We start from the raw sequence: 15,662 nt of genomic DNA, 5'->3' as shown, positions 1-15,662 counted from the left end.
TGAGCAGTTCTGGACAGAAATCATATTTTCACCTAGCATATAAATAAGACTGGCAAATTAGTAACTCCCTAAGGATCTTTGCTTTTGCAGGAGCAAAAGCATACTTCAATCCTCTATTTAAAGATTTTCACTGGTGTCCCATGTCTCAGAATGATCTGGCTCCTTATTAGCACTCTGTTCTCAACCCCTGCCACTCTCCCTTTCACTCTACCCATATCAGCCACACTGAGCATGCTTTGCTTGTGCCTCAGGGCCTTTGCACTTGCTATCTCTTTTCATGGAATGCTTTTCTGCCAAATAAATATATGGTGTGTCTCCTTCTCTCTCTCCATTCAGGTTTCTGCTTAAAGGTCAACTTATTAAATAAGTCTTCCCTTCCCCCCTTCAAAAAGAGCACCCCACCCTCACATTGATTCTGTGTTCCTCTACCCTGAGTTGTTTCTCTTCATAGCACTTACCATCACTGACATAGTAACTACTCTACTTATCTGTTTATATATTGTCCCCTCCCCCTCCACAAGGACATCAGCTCCATGAGATCACGGAACCTGTTATGTTCACTCTTGTTTCCCTACTGCTGAGGAGTAGTGCCTGGCTCATAGTAGATATTGAATAAATACTTGCTGAACAAAATAATAGTCTGAGTATTCTCAGGGAATGAAGGTAAACTTTTTGGCATAAAGGTTTCCTTGGCTTTCTGTACAAAATTGGGTGAAATCAGCAGCCCTGAGCTCAAGAGGCTGTCAAGTTGCCACTCACTCCTACTTATAACCTCCAGAAAGTCTCTTAATTTCCCTGGTTACAACATGTGACCTCTAAGACTTTCCTCTTTTTTTCTTTTTTCTTTTTTTAGATTTTATTTATTTGTCAGAGAGAGGGCACAAGCAGGGGGAGTGGCAGGCAGAGGGAGAAACAGGCTCCCTGCCTAATACAAGACTTGATGCCAGGACCCTGGGATCATGACCTGAGCCAAAGGCAGATGCTTAACTGACTGAGCCACCCAGGTGTCCTTCTGAGGGCATTTCTAATTCTGAAATGATGTGATTCTGTTTCTCTGGTTATTCAAGGTCTGAGCCCCTTTGCATCATTTGGCTAGAGCTGTGGGGACTCACAGGGAAGGAGATGGGCACATACTCATGTGGCCATGGGGCAGATGCTCTCTGGCCTCAGGTCCTGTGCCCTGGGCCATGGGCAAAAGAAGGTGGTCTCACACTTACCTGTCAAAGTACCAGCTATCAGACCTGAAGCCATGGCCAAGCTGAGTACCCCAGTGTCAATGAGCAACTGAAAGAAGACCCTAGAAATGACAAAGTGGGATATAGTCATATTCAGGCATCAGATTGTAGAGGTCATTGGGGTCAAACAGGACTGTTTGCATCAGCAGTGATGCTGTCAGGAAGGGCCATCAGAAGAACAAATGTCCTCTCCTGAGATAACACAGTCCCCTGTCATGTTCCTGCAAAACCGTACAGACATGGAGGAGAGAGTGGGGGTTACTCCAGGGTCCCCTTTGGCTGACTTCATTTCTCAGAATCTATGGGTGATGAACTTGACCAGGCGGCAGAAAACCCAGGTTCAAGTCCAAGGACTGTCACTAGCTGCATGATCCTGGTCAAGTCACTTAAGTTCTCCGAGCCCTAAGTTCCTTCATTAGGCAATTGGAGATGCAAATTCTATTTCCATTAGGGCAAGGTTGCGTAGAGCATGGTTGTGAAGCTCATCTCCCCTTCCCCCTCCTGCTGGGCATACTTCCCTGTCCTCTCTCTTCAGGGCACCCCCAGGACTTCACTTTAAACTATGGAGTGGCCTGGGAGGAGCACATCTCTGTCACTTTGCAGTAAGCAAGGATTTCTTAAATAGGACACACAGACATGAAAGGAACAATGACAAACTGAACTGTATTAAAATTAAGAACTGCCATTCATCAAAAGATACCATTAAGAAGGTGAAATATAAGCCACAAAATGGGAGAAGGTAATCACAATACATTTATGTGACTCTATAAAAGTTCTATATCCGGAATTCCAACAAATCGATAAAAAGACAGAACCATGCAACAGAAAAATGGGCAAAAAAAAGAAGAAAGAAAGAAAGAAAGAAAGAAAGAAAGAAAGAAAGAAAGAAAGAGAGAAAGAAAGAAAGAAAGAAAGGAGGAAAGAGAAAGAAAGAAAGAAAGAAAGAAAGAAAGAAAGAAAGAAAGAAAGAAAGAAAGAAAGAAAGAAGAAAGAAAGAAAGAAAAGAAAGAAAAAGGACATTTCACAAGAGAAGATATTCAGATGTCCAAAAAGCATATCGCTTTTAAGTGCTCCGCTTAAATTGGTCATCGGGAAAATTAAAAGTAAAATGATATTTGATCCCTAAGTGGATAAACAAAAAGAAGGAAAATATGGGGTGTTGGAAAATATATAGGGTAAAGGGAAGTCTTAGGTGCCATGGATGATTGGACTGACACAAACTACAGTGGAAGATTGTAATATCCTCTAAAATGGACCATATGAATGCTGTGATCCAACAATTGGGCTTCTAGGCATTTACTGAACAGAAGAGCATTTGTATGTTTTTTTTCCACTTAAGATTTTATTTGTTTGTTTGTTTGTTTATTTATTTGAGAGAGAGACAGAGAGCCTGAGCCTGAGAGGAGGAGAAGCAGGCTGCCCGGTGAGAACAGAGCCCAATGCAGGGCTCCATCCAAGGACCGTATCATGGCCTGAGCCAAAGGCAGACACTTAACTGAACGTGCCATCCAGGCACTCTGCATTTGTATGTTCTAAAAAAAAAAAAGTGCTAGAATATTCATAGCAATACTAGAATGTTCATAATCGTTCCAAACTGGAAAGAACCCAAATGCTCATCAGTAATGGATAGATAAATTGTTCTGTATTCACACACTGAAACACTTATTTTAAATGTGTTTCTTAGATCCTGTATTTGTCTACATGGCACTCATTTACCACAGGGCCCAACTAACGGCCAAAACTGTTTACTGCTCTCCCTCTCTAGCAAGTCAGCTTTCATGGGAGTGTAAAATACATATTATAAACCCCTTTAACCACAAATTCTAACATACACTTTCACTTCCTGCCCAACTGGGGACTCCTGCCTCCCACCCCCACTACCCCACCCCTATCAACCTGAAGGCATAGTCTTAGTTCCCCCTCTCTGCTGGTCCCTGGGTATGATAAGGTCTTGTGGGGTATGATAAGGTCTTGTGGGGCCCTACATGGTGTGCTGTGCCTCTCATCTCCAGGAGAACTATAACATTAAACTTTCCCTTCAATGACATGGACCTCTCCATGTCATCACTCAGTCACCTTTATGAAGTAAACCCAAGCACAATTCAACACTCTCGCCCAGTGAAAATGAACAGTCTAGGGGCACCTGGGTGGCTCATTTGGCTAAACATCTGTCTTTAGCTCAGATCATGATCTCAAGGTCCTGGGATCAAGGACCTAGTGAGGAGTCTGCTTCTCCCTCTCTCTCTACCCTCTCCCCCGCTTGTGTTCTCTTGTGTTCTCTCTCTTGCTTGCTCTCTCTCACGTAAATAAAATCTTAAAAAAAAAAAAAAAAGATGAACAATCTACAGAGATACTCAATGTGGGAGAGTCTCACAACTACAATGTAGAATAAAAGCCCAGCACACGAGAGCATAGACTCCCTGTGTGATTCCATGTACACGAAGGACAAAAGTAGGCAAAACTGATGGATAGTGTTAGAAGTCAGGTGCTGGTTGGGACATGAAGGAGTTCTGGGTGCTGGTTACATGGGCATGTCAGAAAAATTAATCAACTGGCACCCTTATGATATCTGCACTTCTCTGGATATAGATTATACTACAAAAACTTTTTTTTTTTTTAGTAATATTAAATGGTAGCATAGAAGCTAGGGTTGCCTGGGTGGCTCAATGGTTGAGTGTTTGCCTTTGGCTCAGGTTGTGATCCCGGGGTCCTGGGATCGAGTCCGACATCAGGCTCCCTACAGGGGAGTGCTAAGCAGCCCTCTGAGCCAGCTGTTAGTGTCCTGTTTCACAAATGAGGAGATCCAGGTTAGGAAAGTGAACCAGTGTCTCTAACATCACTTGGCTTAGCATGGGTGGCTCTTGGGTTTCAAATACTGTCTACCCACGAAGGCCAGACAGATCTTTCCCAGATTTCAGCATTTGTGGGTTACCTTAATAAATTTGGCCATATTGGCAATCAAAGGATACTCATTTTTAAAACATTTTTCTTTAAATGGACTTTTTTTTACACTTAAATAAATGTATTTATTTATTTATTTTTAAAGATTTTATTGAGGGGCACCTGGGTGGCTCAGTGGTTGAGCATCTGCTTTTGGCTCAGGGCGTGATCCTGGGGTCCTGGGATCCCCTACAGGGAACCTGCTTCTCCCTCTTCCTCTCTGGGTCTCTCATGAATAAATCAATAAAATCTTTTTAAGAAAAGATTTTGTTTATTCATTTGAGAGAGGGAGTGAATGAGAGAGAGAGAGCATGAGCGGAAGGAGAAACAGAGGGAGAGGGAGAAGCAGATTCTCCACTGAGCAGGGAGCCCGATGTGGGACTTGATCTTATGGGGCTGGATCCCAGAACTCTTGGGATCATGACCTAAGCTGAAGGCAGACCCTTAACTGATCCACCCAGGCACATCTAAAATAAATGTATTTAAAAGGAAACTTTGAGTCACCAGTGTAAATGAGAGAGAAATGGGAGGTAATAGTAAAAAGATATGGTGAAAACAGAGTGTTGCTAAAATCTCCCCCAGAGGCAGCCTGAGCATGAGTCTCAGATCTCAGCCCCAGGCTGCCTCTGCCGGCCTCTACGTCTGACCTTAGGGGTCAGAAGCTCAGAGACACTCAGCACCAGCACCCACGTGCAGACTTTCTCCCTGATGCAATCAAAGGACAGAATAATTGAAAACCAGCATCGGCCCTGCATGACTCAATGTTATTTAAGTGTGTCTTTACACCACTCAAATCCCACAATTTGTGAAACACTGCCTCATCTCAGCTGGGGAGCACCGCATGCAAACCTTCACGTTTGCTCACCTGAAGAGGAAATCAGCAAACACTGAGGAACGAATGGAAAGCCAACTGTGTTGTCCAGGGACACCAAGCTATTAAGTAGTTTCTCCGCATGTCACATTGAGTGCTCTGACTCCCAGCTCAGTCCTTTGTCCCTCCTTCCGTACACAGAGATGTTTCTCATATAGAAGCAGCAGTGGCAATAACTAACCACCGTGCAGACAAGAGGCCATGTGCTGGGTGTTTCCTCCACACTGTGTCTTCACAGCAGCCCTGGGACATCGGTTATTATCCCAGCGTGCAGATCAAAACTGAGGTTTGAAGAGAGTTTGAGTATACCGTGCCTAAGGTCACCCAGCTGGTCCGTGTGACCCTGGTCGTCTGTCCCTGAAGCCTGTGCCCTTTACTTCCAGCCAACCACAGGCCTCCCTGCGGGAAGTCATTGCTGTGGCTCTGCCCTTCCCTTTGGCGGGTTCCTGCCCAGGTGAGAGGACAGCTACTTGGTCCTCAACTGTCCCATCCTGGAGAGAGCAGACTCAGGTGTTCTAGAGCCTGATCCCAGGTACACGTTCCCTGGCCCCTGGTCTCACCCCATCTCCTCTTGGGCCTCAGAGATGGACTGTTCTCAGCATTTTCCTACATTAAAGTATTAAATCCTTTTTAACCACAAAGTACCTGCCCTCAAGCAGCCTCCAACCACCCAATGAGGGGAGGCGCCGTGGTTACCTGCCTTGACAGTAGGTAGTGAGGTTAGGTAGCAGGCCCAGCTAGTGAGAGGTCAGGATGAGTCTGATTCCATGACACTCTCTTCACTGAGACCTAAACCACCAGCGGTTAAACAAGGGATCCGTCTGGCTTGGGCCTGATTCACTTGCTCTGATTTGGGGGCCAGGGCTCAGAGCTGTCTGCCTTTGCCCTGTACCTGGGCTGTCCCTTTTGGAAAGGAGACAGGGCCTGGAGAGATAGGGGCTAGGGAGAATTAATTTTTTTTAAAGACCTTATCCATTTTATTCATTAGAGACAGAGAGAGAGAGAGAGAGAGAGAGAGGCAGAGACACAGGCAGAGGGAGAAGCAGGCTCCATGCAGGGAGCCCAATGCGGGACCCGATCCCGGGACTCCAGGATCACACCCTGAGCCAAAGGCAGAGGCTCAACCGCTGAGCCACCCAGGGATCCCAGTAGAATTTACCATTTGCCAACAAATATTTGCCGAGTGCCTGGGTCTGAATGCTGAGGGCTCTGGGCACATTTCTTCCTAAGTTGGATGGGGTATGAGGGGGATAAGCCAAGTGACCTACATGCTATTCTTGGTCCAGGTGACCTCATAGAACATCAGCAGAATGTAGACGATCCCTCCGAGCAGACCTGGCAAGCCAAAGGTGTAGTGCACGCCGCAGGTGTCGTGGATTCCCAGCATGTGGTTAAAATAAGCCTAGAACAAACGTCACACAAACAGATGTGCATGGAAGACTGATACTCCCTGTCCAGGCTTTCCACTGATCCTGGCATCCAGGGCCACCAGAAGGGGGTAGGCCTTGGGGCTCACCTCCACAAGGGCTCCTCAGACCTGACTGTACTTGCATCACACGGGGGAGCTTGTGAAACTGCAGAGTCCGATTTAGTGGGCCTGGGGCCTGAGATTCTGCATTTCTAACAAAGTTCTAGGTGATGCCGACGCTACTGGCCCACTGACCACCCTTCAAGAAGCAAGGGTCTAGCCCAGGCCCTACTCACATGGGGCTGATAATTCTGTGTTGTGAAAAGGCTGTCCCGGGCATTGTAGAATGTGTAGCGGCACCCCTGGGCTCCACCGTCCAGACCCTAGCACCCCCGCAACAGTGTGTTAACCCAAAACTGTCTGCAGATATTGTCAAACGTGCCTGGAGGGTGATTGAGACGTGCTGGTCTAGCCCAAACTTAACTGCCATCCAAAGACAACATGACTAATAGGAAGAAAAGACTCGCCTTCAGTACTCCTTCCCCACCACCACTTAGCCTCCCAGAAAACCGTGAGCCAACAAATGTGGAGACAAATGCATATTGGACAGGTTAGTCCCCCCCACCCTGGGATCCCCCACTGGCTTCAAAATAAAAACCCAGATTCCTCTACCTGCTCAGGAGATACACCTGTGTATCTCCCGTCTCTCATCTCTCAAGACTGTGATCCCACCACACTCCCAGGTGAACCCAGCCCTTAGCATCTGTTTCCTGGCTGGGCTGTTTGCTCTTCTCACCAATCAACCTTTGAACACACTGTTCCTTCTGTCTGGAATACATTTCCCTTTACTTTGCCTGGCTAATATGAGTCATCTGTCAACACTCGGCTGAGACATCCTCTGCTCCAGGAAGCATTTCCTGATCCAACTCAGGCTCGCTTAGACGTGCTGTGTTGTTAATTTGTCCATTGCCCTCACGACACTATAGCTCGGGAAGCTGGACACATATTAAAACATACTGCTGAATGATTGAAGGGACGGATGAATGAATGAATGAATGAATGAATGAATGAATGAATGAATCATCTCTGAATCGTTCCCCCAGTGATGGAGTCAAGTAAACAGGCACAGAGAAAGCAATGGATGCCTAGCCTGTTGAGAATCTACGCAGGTTTCCCTGTGCACTGCCGCCTTTCATCATAGGGCCTCAAAGCAGAGGAGATGAAAGACGTTTATTCCAGTTCCAAAGATGAAAAGCAGACTGCCCCGTCGCTGGTCAGATGAAACTGTTGGTACATTTTCCCCCTGTTTTGGATAAAAACCGCCTCCCTGCATATCCATCGTTCATCCAGATTCAGCTCCTTGAGCCATCCAAGGGTCTACTCCTATATCCTCTACTAAGGCTTCAAACCCACAGAGAGTTGCTGCCCTATAATTATTTCCCTTAGAAGTGTATTATGACAAATTGGCTATAATGGGGCATTCTGGTATTATCAGTACCTGCTGGTTGTTGACGGGGGAAAAATCCACCCACTTAAAAGAAGAACTGCACAATCAGAAGTGGACATGGCCTGGCTGAGCCCAGCACCCCCTTCTGGGCTGCTGCCCCTCCTACCCCCATTCGCATGGCTCGTGGGTCGCAGCCATGTATGTATGTTATGCTCCAGGACCCCACACCCCCAGCCAAAGATAAGCACGCCAAACCAGTGAGGCCCTCCTCCAGAACACTTGGGAATGGGGCCAAGAAATTCCACCCAGCTGCTTTCCCGAAACGAAAGACTACATTCCACCACAAGGAGCAGGAGAAGGAGAAGGAGAAGGGGAAGGAAGTCTACAGAGTGAAAAGAAAGCAGATATTCAGAAAAAAACAAAAAAAGAAGAGTGGGGATTTCCTGGGCTCCCCACAACACTCCTGTCCCTGGTGTCAGCTATTCATGGGTTCCCAACAGGATCCTTGTCCTTGGTTTCTGTGACATGCCAATAGCCTTACAATACCCACCCCCCATGCCTGTGCAAACTTGAATGGATTCTATTACTTGCTCCCCAGATCCTACCAAATACACAATACACACCTGGGTGGGTCCCTCACTCAAGCTTTGAAGCCTCCCTAAGAAGGTGTCAGTGCCTGCCCGATGTAGCCCATGGCACTACACGATGGCCCACCGTGCTCCAGGGCCCTGCTGGTCAAAACCAAAATCAGGTGTTAGCTGCCCAGGTCCTTACCCGTAGGCACAGGGCTCCCCCGATGGAGATCAGTCCAGCCATAAAGCCCAGCACCATGGCAAGCCAAGGAGTACCGATCACATGACACGAAGCACCCACGGCCACACCTCCAGCCAGCACCGCGTTGTGGATATGAGTCTGCAAAGAAATAGCTTGAGGGCAAATGAAGTGAGGAACAGAGAGGACAGCACTTGCCCAGAGTTACTTGGTAAGCTGGTAGCAAGCAACACTGTATGGCTTCCCTGCTTCGCTGACCGTGAAACCATCCCCTCCTCTCCTCCATCCCCACTGAGACATGACCTTTCTCAATGGTCTTCTCTTACTCCACTTCTCAGACTCCAGGAACAGTCCCCCTGACTGGGAGGTATTGAGCTTGAGAGTATATCCTAGCCACCCTCACACCTGTCAGTGACGCGTCCTTGGGCACTGAGCCATTCATGCTTCAACTTTTCCACCAGAAGAACGGGGTTTAGGTTGTACCTACTTAATATGGTTATTGTAAGATTAAACAAGTTATTTATGTATGACTCTGAGCCAAGGGCCTAACATGGACCCTGAGGAAATGCTCAAGAAATAGAAGCCAGTATTATTGTTTTTACTATTTTTATCATTATTATTGGCCATTCAGTGCTATGCCAGCCTGTACTGCTGGATCCAGCTTTTCATATGTGAGCTCTTGTTCCCGGGTCCCATCTCCACTCTGTCCTTTGTTCCTCTAGAACCGGGGCCTTGCTTTGCTCCCATGCTACTTCCCTCTGTCCTCTCAAGTCTAACCAGGTCTTGGAGCTCTGAGGCCTGGGACCAGCTTCTGGGCTTCTCTGAGCTTCTGTCCACACCCGCCTCCCTCAATGTCCCCACCTTGTCTGATCCTAGATTCCACGTCACCATGGAGCCCCCCTCCCCGAAAGACACCCACTCCTCTTGATGATTAACTTGTCATGGATGGCCACATGCTGTGGCCATCTAGGACTGCCATCCCTCTAGACTTTTTCCCACCCCCTGTGGCTGGCCTGCCCCATACCCAATCATCATGGGAACTGGTTTTGTCTTTAGCACTACCGTTTCCCCGTCTCTCTTCCCCCAGAACTCACACACACAGTCTCCTGGCTACACCGGTAACATGGTTCCTGTTGGCCCAGCACTAATTCCCCACAGAGCACTTACTGTGCCTTGTCTCTTAATTTCCACTTTATATATGAGCCAGGTGTGGCTCCAAAGGTTGAAGTGGCTTGACCAGGGTCATGTGGCTAGGGTGATGACGTACTCCTTTACCTCCGATTCTATTCATTCCATTTTTGAAATTTCTTAGGGGAAGGGGAGAGGCTGACTAATTCTATTCTAGATCTTCTCTGCTGACTCTTGCTCATGGTGGCTGGCTTTAGTAACTCACAGGAACAGGGTTCACACTTGGGTCCTTTTAGTGTCAACACTGATAGACTTAATCACTCCCCTCAGAGAGCTTTTGATCATTTCAGTCTCCAAATTCCAGTTCCCATATTGATAAGCCAGTCCCTGCCCGATGATCCATGACGCTGCAGACAAGGCTCTGTCACCTGGCATACTCTATCCCACCCTGGGGGCTGGTTCTGGAACAGGGGCGTGAATATGTGCTCATCTTAGAAGACCTGAGTGCTGCCCAAGGGGTAGCCCCCTCCTCACCATGTTGATCTTCCCTCGGGGGTGACTCAAGGCTGACACTGAGATGGCTGTCACCGCGCTGACTGCAAGAGCATAGTAGGTGTTGAACACAGCAGTCTTCCTTTCCTTTGGTATGTCCAGCAGAGCAGAGTTGAAACTTGGCCAGAATATCCACAAGAAGAGGGTTCCTGGGGGTCAGAGAGGGTCATTGGCCAGAACCAGCACTCCTGCTGCAAAGCCTGAGCCTGTGGGCGCTTCGTGGAGTGGGCAAGTCACAGCTTTGTCCCTTTATAGCTATGTGACTTTGAGCCAGTCGTGTGTCCCCTGAAGTCTCAGGTTGACAGGGCCCAGCTAACATACTTTATAGGCAAAAAAACAAAGGCCCAGAGAGTTTAAATTACCAACCTCCAGGCCTCCTGAGCCCAGCTTGTGATGGCCAAATGCTTTCTGAAAATGTAACGTGCGACTCTGATTTGGGCTCATGGCTGGCTGTGGGTCACCTACTGCTCAGCTCACTGCCCGATTTCCTCTCAGCCTCTCCTGCAGCCCGGCTTCAGCGTTTGCACTGCAGCTTTGCAAAATACACCAGTGTTACTGTTCTCTTCCCTGCCCTGTCCCTCTCTCCACTGCTGGCCTCTGCTTTCTCCACTCGTCCAGTTCCCACTCTTCACTTGAAGACAAAAAGATTGGGCAAATTGAGTAAGGGTAACAAGTCTCCCCTCTCCTTTGGATATTAATGAAGAACGTTGCCCTAGAAGGGATTGTGAATCCATCCAACACTACTTGGGGTAATGAATCATCATGGAGGGGCTCTGAGCACCTGGGACAGGCTGGAAAAGGAGAGAGACTTTTCAGCAGAGCCATTTGGGAACCTCTCACTTACTCCAGGGGAAGAAACCTCCACACACCCCCACACCCCATCTTGTCCTCACCCAGCATGGTAAACAAACTGGAGTTCTTTGTAGTCTGATGCTTCTCTACCAGCACTGCAACAGGCGGAGACCTTGAGAGGCACCAGGTCACCATCAGCCCAAAATAGGTTGCAAACACGTGGATGTACATCATGCTGGTGTGGTTGTCCGTCTGCAACAAAGGGCAATGAGTCCCTACAGCCTCTGCCCACAGGCTAACCCCATGCTCCTAGGAGACAGTTCTGAACTTCACCTAAGAGGTGTGACTTGGAGTCATGAGACTGGTGTTTGGAGCTTACCCAGCCCAGAAGTTCCCCTTTCAGAGGAGACCGAGGACCAGCCATGTATTTATTCCAGGGAAGTTGCTGGTTGGCCTTATCAGTAGCTCCTACATGCTTTTTGGCTGAGATCTACTTAGGTGAGGCAAAAAGTCACAAGGACATGCATCCTCACCGCTTCCTACTTTTCAGCAGAATTTATGGAGTGATGAGTGACATAAACTTTGCAGCATGAAGCAGCCAGACTTTTTATAATACTAAAGTCTTTGGTAAATTCTAGACACATGCTAATTTTTGCTTTATGAATATTAAAGTTAGTAATCCTTAATAACTTAGTGGACTACTTACTGGTAAGTCCTGCCAACTCTGCCTTCAAAAAATATCCAGAATTGGCTGAATTTTTACCACCAAGCTTCACTGACCCCACCTTGATTTAAGCCCCACCATCGCCACTACCCCAAATTATTGCAGTAACCTTCTAAATGGTCTCCCCATTTACACTCTTGTCCCTCTATTGACTCCCCTCCACACAGCAGCCAGAATGACCCTATGAACATCTAAGGCAGTTCATGGCCATCTCTGCTCAGAATCTTCCAATGGTTCCTTTCTCATTCAACTCAAAGTCTACATTCTTGCTATGACCTGGAGAACCCTGTGTGACCCACTCCCCCTTAACCTCTCTGACTTCACTTCCTGCTCCACTCCTGGAACATGCTTCTCACTCTTCCTCAAACTCACGGGCATGCTCCCCCATCAGCCCACTTCACTCTGGCTTTCCCATGGCCTGGAACACGAGGCAGAGGGAGTGGTCTACCCTGGGCGCAGGCAGTAAGGGGGTGCATTGTCTGGAGGGAATTTAAAACAATAATAAAAGTGATTCAAAGTCTGTCTGCTTTTTATTATCACCATGTGCCAACAATTCTAAACTGTGGGTGATAAAATACTCCTGGAAGAGGGAGACCACTCCCACCGCCCTGCCTTTGACCTACCACGACGCTTAGACACCTACGTGCCTTGTGCTCTTGCTGCCTTCATGTCTCTACTCAAAATTATTTATTCAGGGGAAGCCTTCCATGGCCCCCTTATCTAACATTTTATCCCCCTCTCAACTCTTCATATTTTTTCTCTATAGTAATCGACACTTACTAGCAGGCTGTATCATTTGCCTACATGATTGCTTATTGGTCATCTTTCCCTCTGAAATGGAAGGTCCACGACCACTGCATATTAACCACTGCCTAAAAGATGCCTGTTTCATAATAGGCAAGGAATAAATATTTGTGAATGGAATGAGAGAATGGGAAGGATACATGCATGGACCTTCCTGTTCACATGACTGCAATGTGTGAATGTATCCTTATTTAAAGTATTTTAAAAAGAAGAAGGAGAAGAAGAAGGAGAAGAGAAGAAGGAAAAGAAGGAGGAGGAGGAGGAGGAGGAGGAGAAGGAGGGGGAGGAGGAGGAAAGAAGAGAAAACATTTGCCACCCTTGCTGCCCAACGAAGCATTCCATCCCTGGGAATCTACCTGCAGTCTGGACTAGTCACATGCTCCCAGTAGGACCCGCCCCCCGCACACTGCCTGCACATGGCAGACACATGGTCCCAGGAGCCAATCAGGTTCTTTCTCACTGGACCAGAGACCTGGGACCAGCTGATGAGAGAGGAGCCTTGTTTCCTACAGGATCTGGGACTTAGAAGCTTGGAAGCAGAAGGGGTAAGACCATGTTCTCCACTGAAGAGAATGCTGATGTACAACGAAGAGGAACAGAACCAAAAGATGGAGAGCATGAACTACCTGGGATCTTAAAGTTCTCATATCCAATTCCAGTCCTGACTCTGGCTGCTACCCCTGCCCTTGGTGATGCTTCTATTAAATTCTCTTCTTTCTGCCTAAAAAAGCTTCAGGGCAGCTTTCTTTCTTGAAACCCAGGAGTTGCAATTAATCCTTATGGTAAACAGAGAGAAAAAGCAGAAAATGAAAGTCTTGGGACACCTGGGTGGCTCAGCAGTTGAGTGTCTGCCTTTAGCCCAGGGCGCGATCCTGGAGTCCCTGGATCAAGTCCCACATCCAGCTCCCTGCAGGAAGCCTGCTTCTCCCTCTGCCTGTGTCTCTGCCTCTCTCTGTCTTTCCTGAATAAATAAATAAAATCTTTAAAAAAAAAAAAAGAAAATGAAAGTATGCCTAGGTGACTTGGTGAGCCCTTAGCGATATATATATATATAAATAAACGATTTAATGAATGGATGGATGGATGGTTGGATGGAAGAGAAGAGAAAGTTCTTATTCTTACAGCAGAATACTAACTAATGGTTGTGGAAGGGAAGATGGAATTAGAAAGCCAATATTGAGGGCACATGATTGGCTCAGTCCATAGAGGATGTGAGAGTTGATCTCGGCTTAGAGGTTTGAGCCCCATGTTAGGCATAGAGACTAATTAAAAATAAAGTCTTTTTTTAAAAAAAGTTTAATTTATTTATTTGAGAGAGAGAGACACATACAGAGAGCACGAGCAGGGGGAGGGGGCAGACGAGGAGGGAGAAGCAGACTCCCTGCTGAGCAGGGAGTGCAATGCAGGGCTCAATCCCAGTGCCCTGAGATCATGATTGAACCAAAGTCAGATGCTTAACTGACTGAGCCACCCAGGCGCCCCTAAAATAAAATCTCCAAGGGGAAAAAAAAAGAAAGAAACCAATATTGGCAATCATCATAATACTAACTGATTCAGGCCAAAAAAAAAAAAAAAATCCATAGACACTAAAACCAATGGATGAAAGCTTTATAGAAACAAGATTTTACAGAATATTATCTCCCCCATAAGATGCTTATTAATTATAAAGGGGAAAATAGCAACTTTAAAGTAGACAAGCCTGGAAGACAACAACTTAACAGGTGACCAAAGTTAACATCCTCAGTAATGGGACAAATTGACCCAGAGCATGTGGCTCTTGATATGATGCACTGAGAAGGATACAACATCACTTCTTCTGTGTAATTCCTGCCAGAAGTGCATACCCTTCAACTAATCATGAGGAAACAGTAGACAAACCCACATTCTATGAAATAACTCGCTTGTAACCTCAAAACATGTCTAGGTCATAAAATATAAAGAAAAACTAAGGAACTGTTCCAGATTGAAAAAGTTTAAGGAGACATGAGAACGGAATGCAAAACATGATCCTGGACCAAAAAGAAATACATATATTTAATAACATATAATAATTTACCAATATATATTTATTATGTTAATATTACTTTCCAAAGTTTGTTAACTGAACAAATGGTTATGTAAAAGAATGCCCTTGTTTATAGGAAGTGCACGCTGAAGTAGGGGTTAAAATAAAGTCATATAGACAGATGAAGAGAACCAAATATTAATAAATAATAACTTCCAAGCAAAGCTTCTAGACCATTGTTCCTTTTCCCACCCCAAATATCTCCATCTTCCTTGAAAGACAGGCCTGCAGACTCTACACTCCTTGCTGATTATCCATCCACCTGCCTTGTGGTCTCTGAGGATTTCCGCACCTGCCCTACCATCTTTCTCTCCATCACTCCTCCAGGACATCATCTTTGTCTATCCAACTCCCTCCCTCTGTTCCTTGACCCTTTTTCTTCTAATAACTTTCTTAGGTTATTTCCTATGTTTCTGCCACCCACATCGCCTGTCAAACCTTAGACCTTGCCCTCACCAGCGACCGCACCACCTCCAATTAAAGCCATTAGGTTGCTGTGTTTAAACATGTAGCATAGATCACAATTTTGGAACCCCATTTGGGCCCATCTTCATTCTTCTAAATCCCAGAAACCCTACCAAATGGAGGCAGTATCCGCCACCTCCACCTCCACACCTCTCCTCTCCAAAGTCCCCTCCTCACAGCACTGTGACTCACCCCGAGGTACTTCCTGTCAACCATCCTCACGGTGACAAAGGCTGTCACCTCCACCAGTGCCATCACAGTCAACTGCAACAGGTTGGCCTTCCCCAAAACGGCACCCACTGAGATGAGCACAGACATCGCACTCATGGTAGCCAGCTTAATACTGGGGAGAAAGAGAGAGAGAGAGAGAAAGAGACAGGAATAACTGAAAAGGATCTTCTCATTCATTATTCACCCATTCACTCATTCAACAAGCCTGGCATTGTCTGAGAAACCAGGG

At 46.6% G+C, this 15,662-nt stretch overlaps 1 protein-coding gene across 1 annotated transcript in view; it reads right to left on the bottom strand.

Annotated features, from left to right (window-relative positions):
• The window catches only part of RHCE (Rh blood group CcEe antigens), a 36,378-nt gene that overhangs the window by 7,681 nt on the left and 13,035 nt on the right, over positions 1-15,662 (bottom strand). Inside the window, exons 3-8 of the mRNA NM_001048036.2 lie at positions 15,395-15,545; positions 11,246-11,396; positions 10,335-10,501; positions 8,676-8,813; positions 6,315-6,448; positions 1,218-1,297 (exon numbers count right to left, since the gene is read on the bottom strand). Coding sequence (NP_001041501.1) covers positions 1,218-1,297; positions 6,315-6,448; positions 8,676-8,813; positions 10,335-10,501; positions 11,246-11,396; positions 15,395-15,545 — 821 coding nt within the window. The remainder of the gene's footprint in view (positions 1-1,217; positions 1,298-6,314; positions 6,449-8,675; positions 8,814-10,334; positions 10,502-11,245; positions 11,397-15,394; positions 15,546-15,662) is intronic.

The sequence above is a fragment of the Canis lupus genome, chromosome 2, assembly GCF_011100685.1.
Source record: "Canis lupus familiaris isolate Mischka breed German Shepherd chromosome 2, alternate assembly UU_Cfam_GSD_1.0, whole genome shotgun sequence".
NCBI classification, from domain to species: domain Eukaryota; kingdom Metazoa; phylum Chordata; class Mammalia; order Carnivora; family Canidae; genus Canis; species Canis lupus.
Note: the sequence above shows the minus strand (reverse complement) of the source record. Positions and strands in the feature narration are given on the sequence as shown.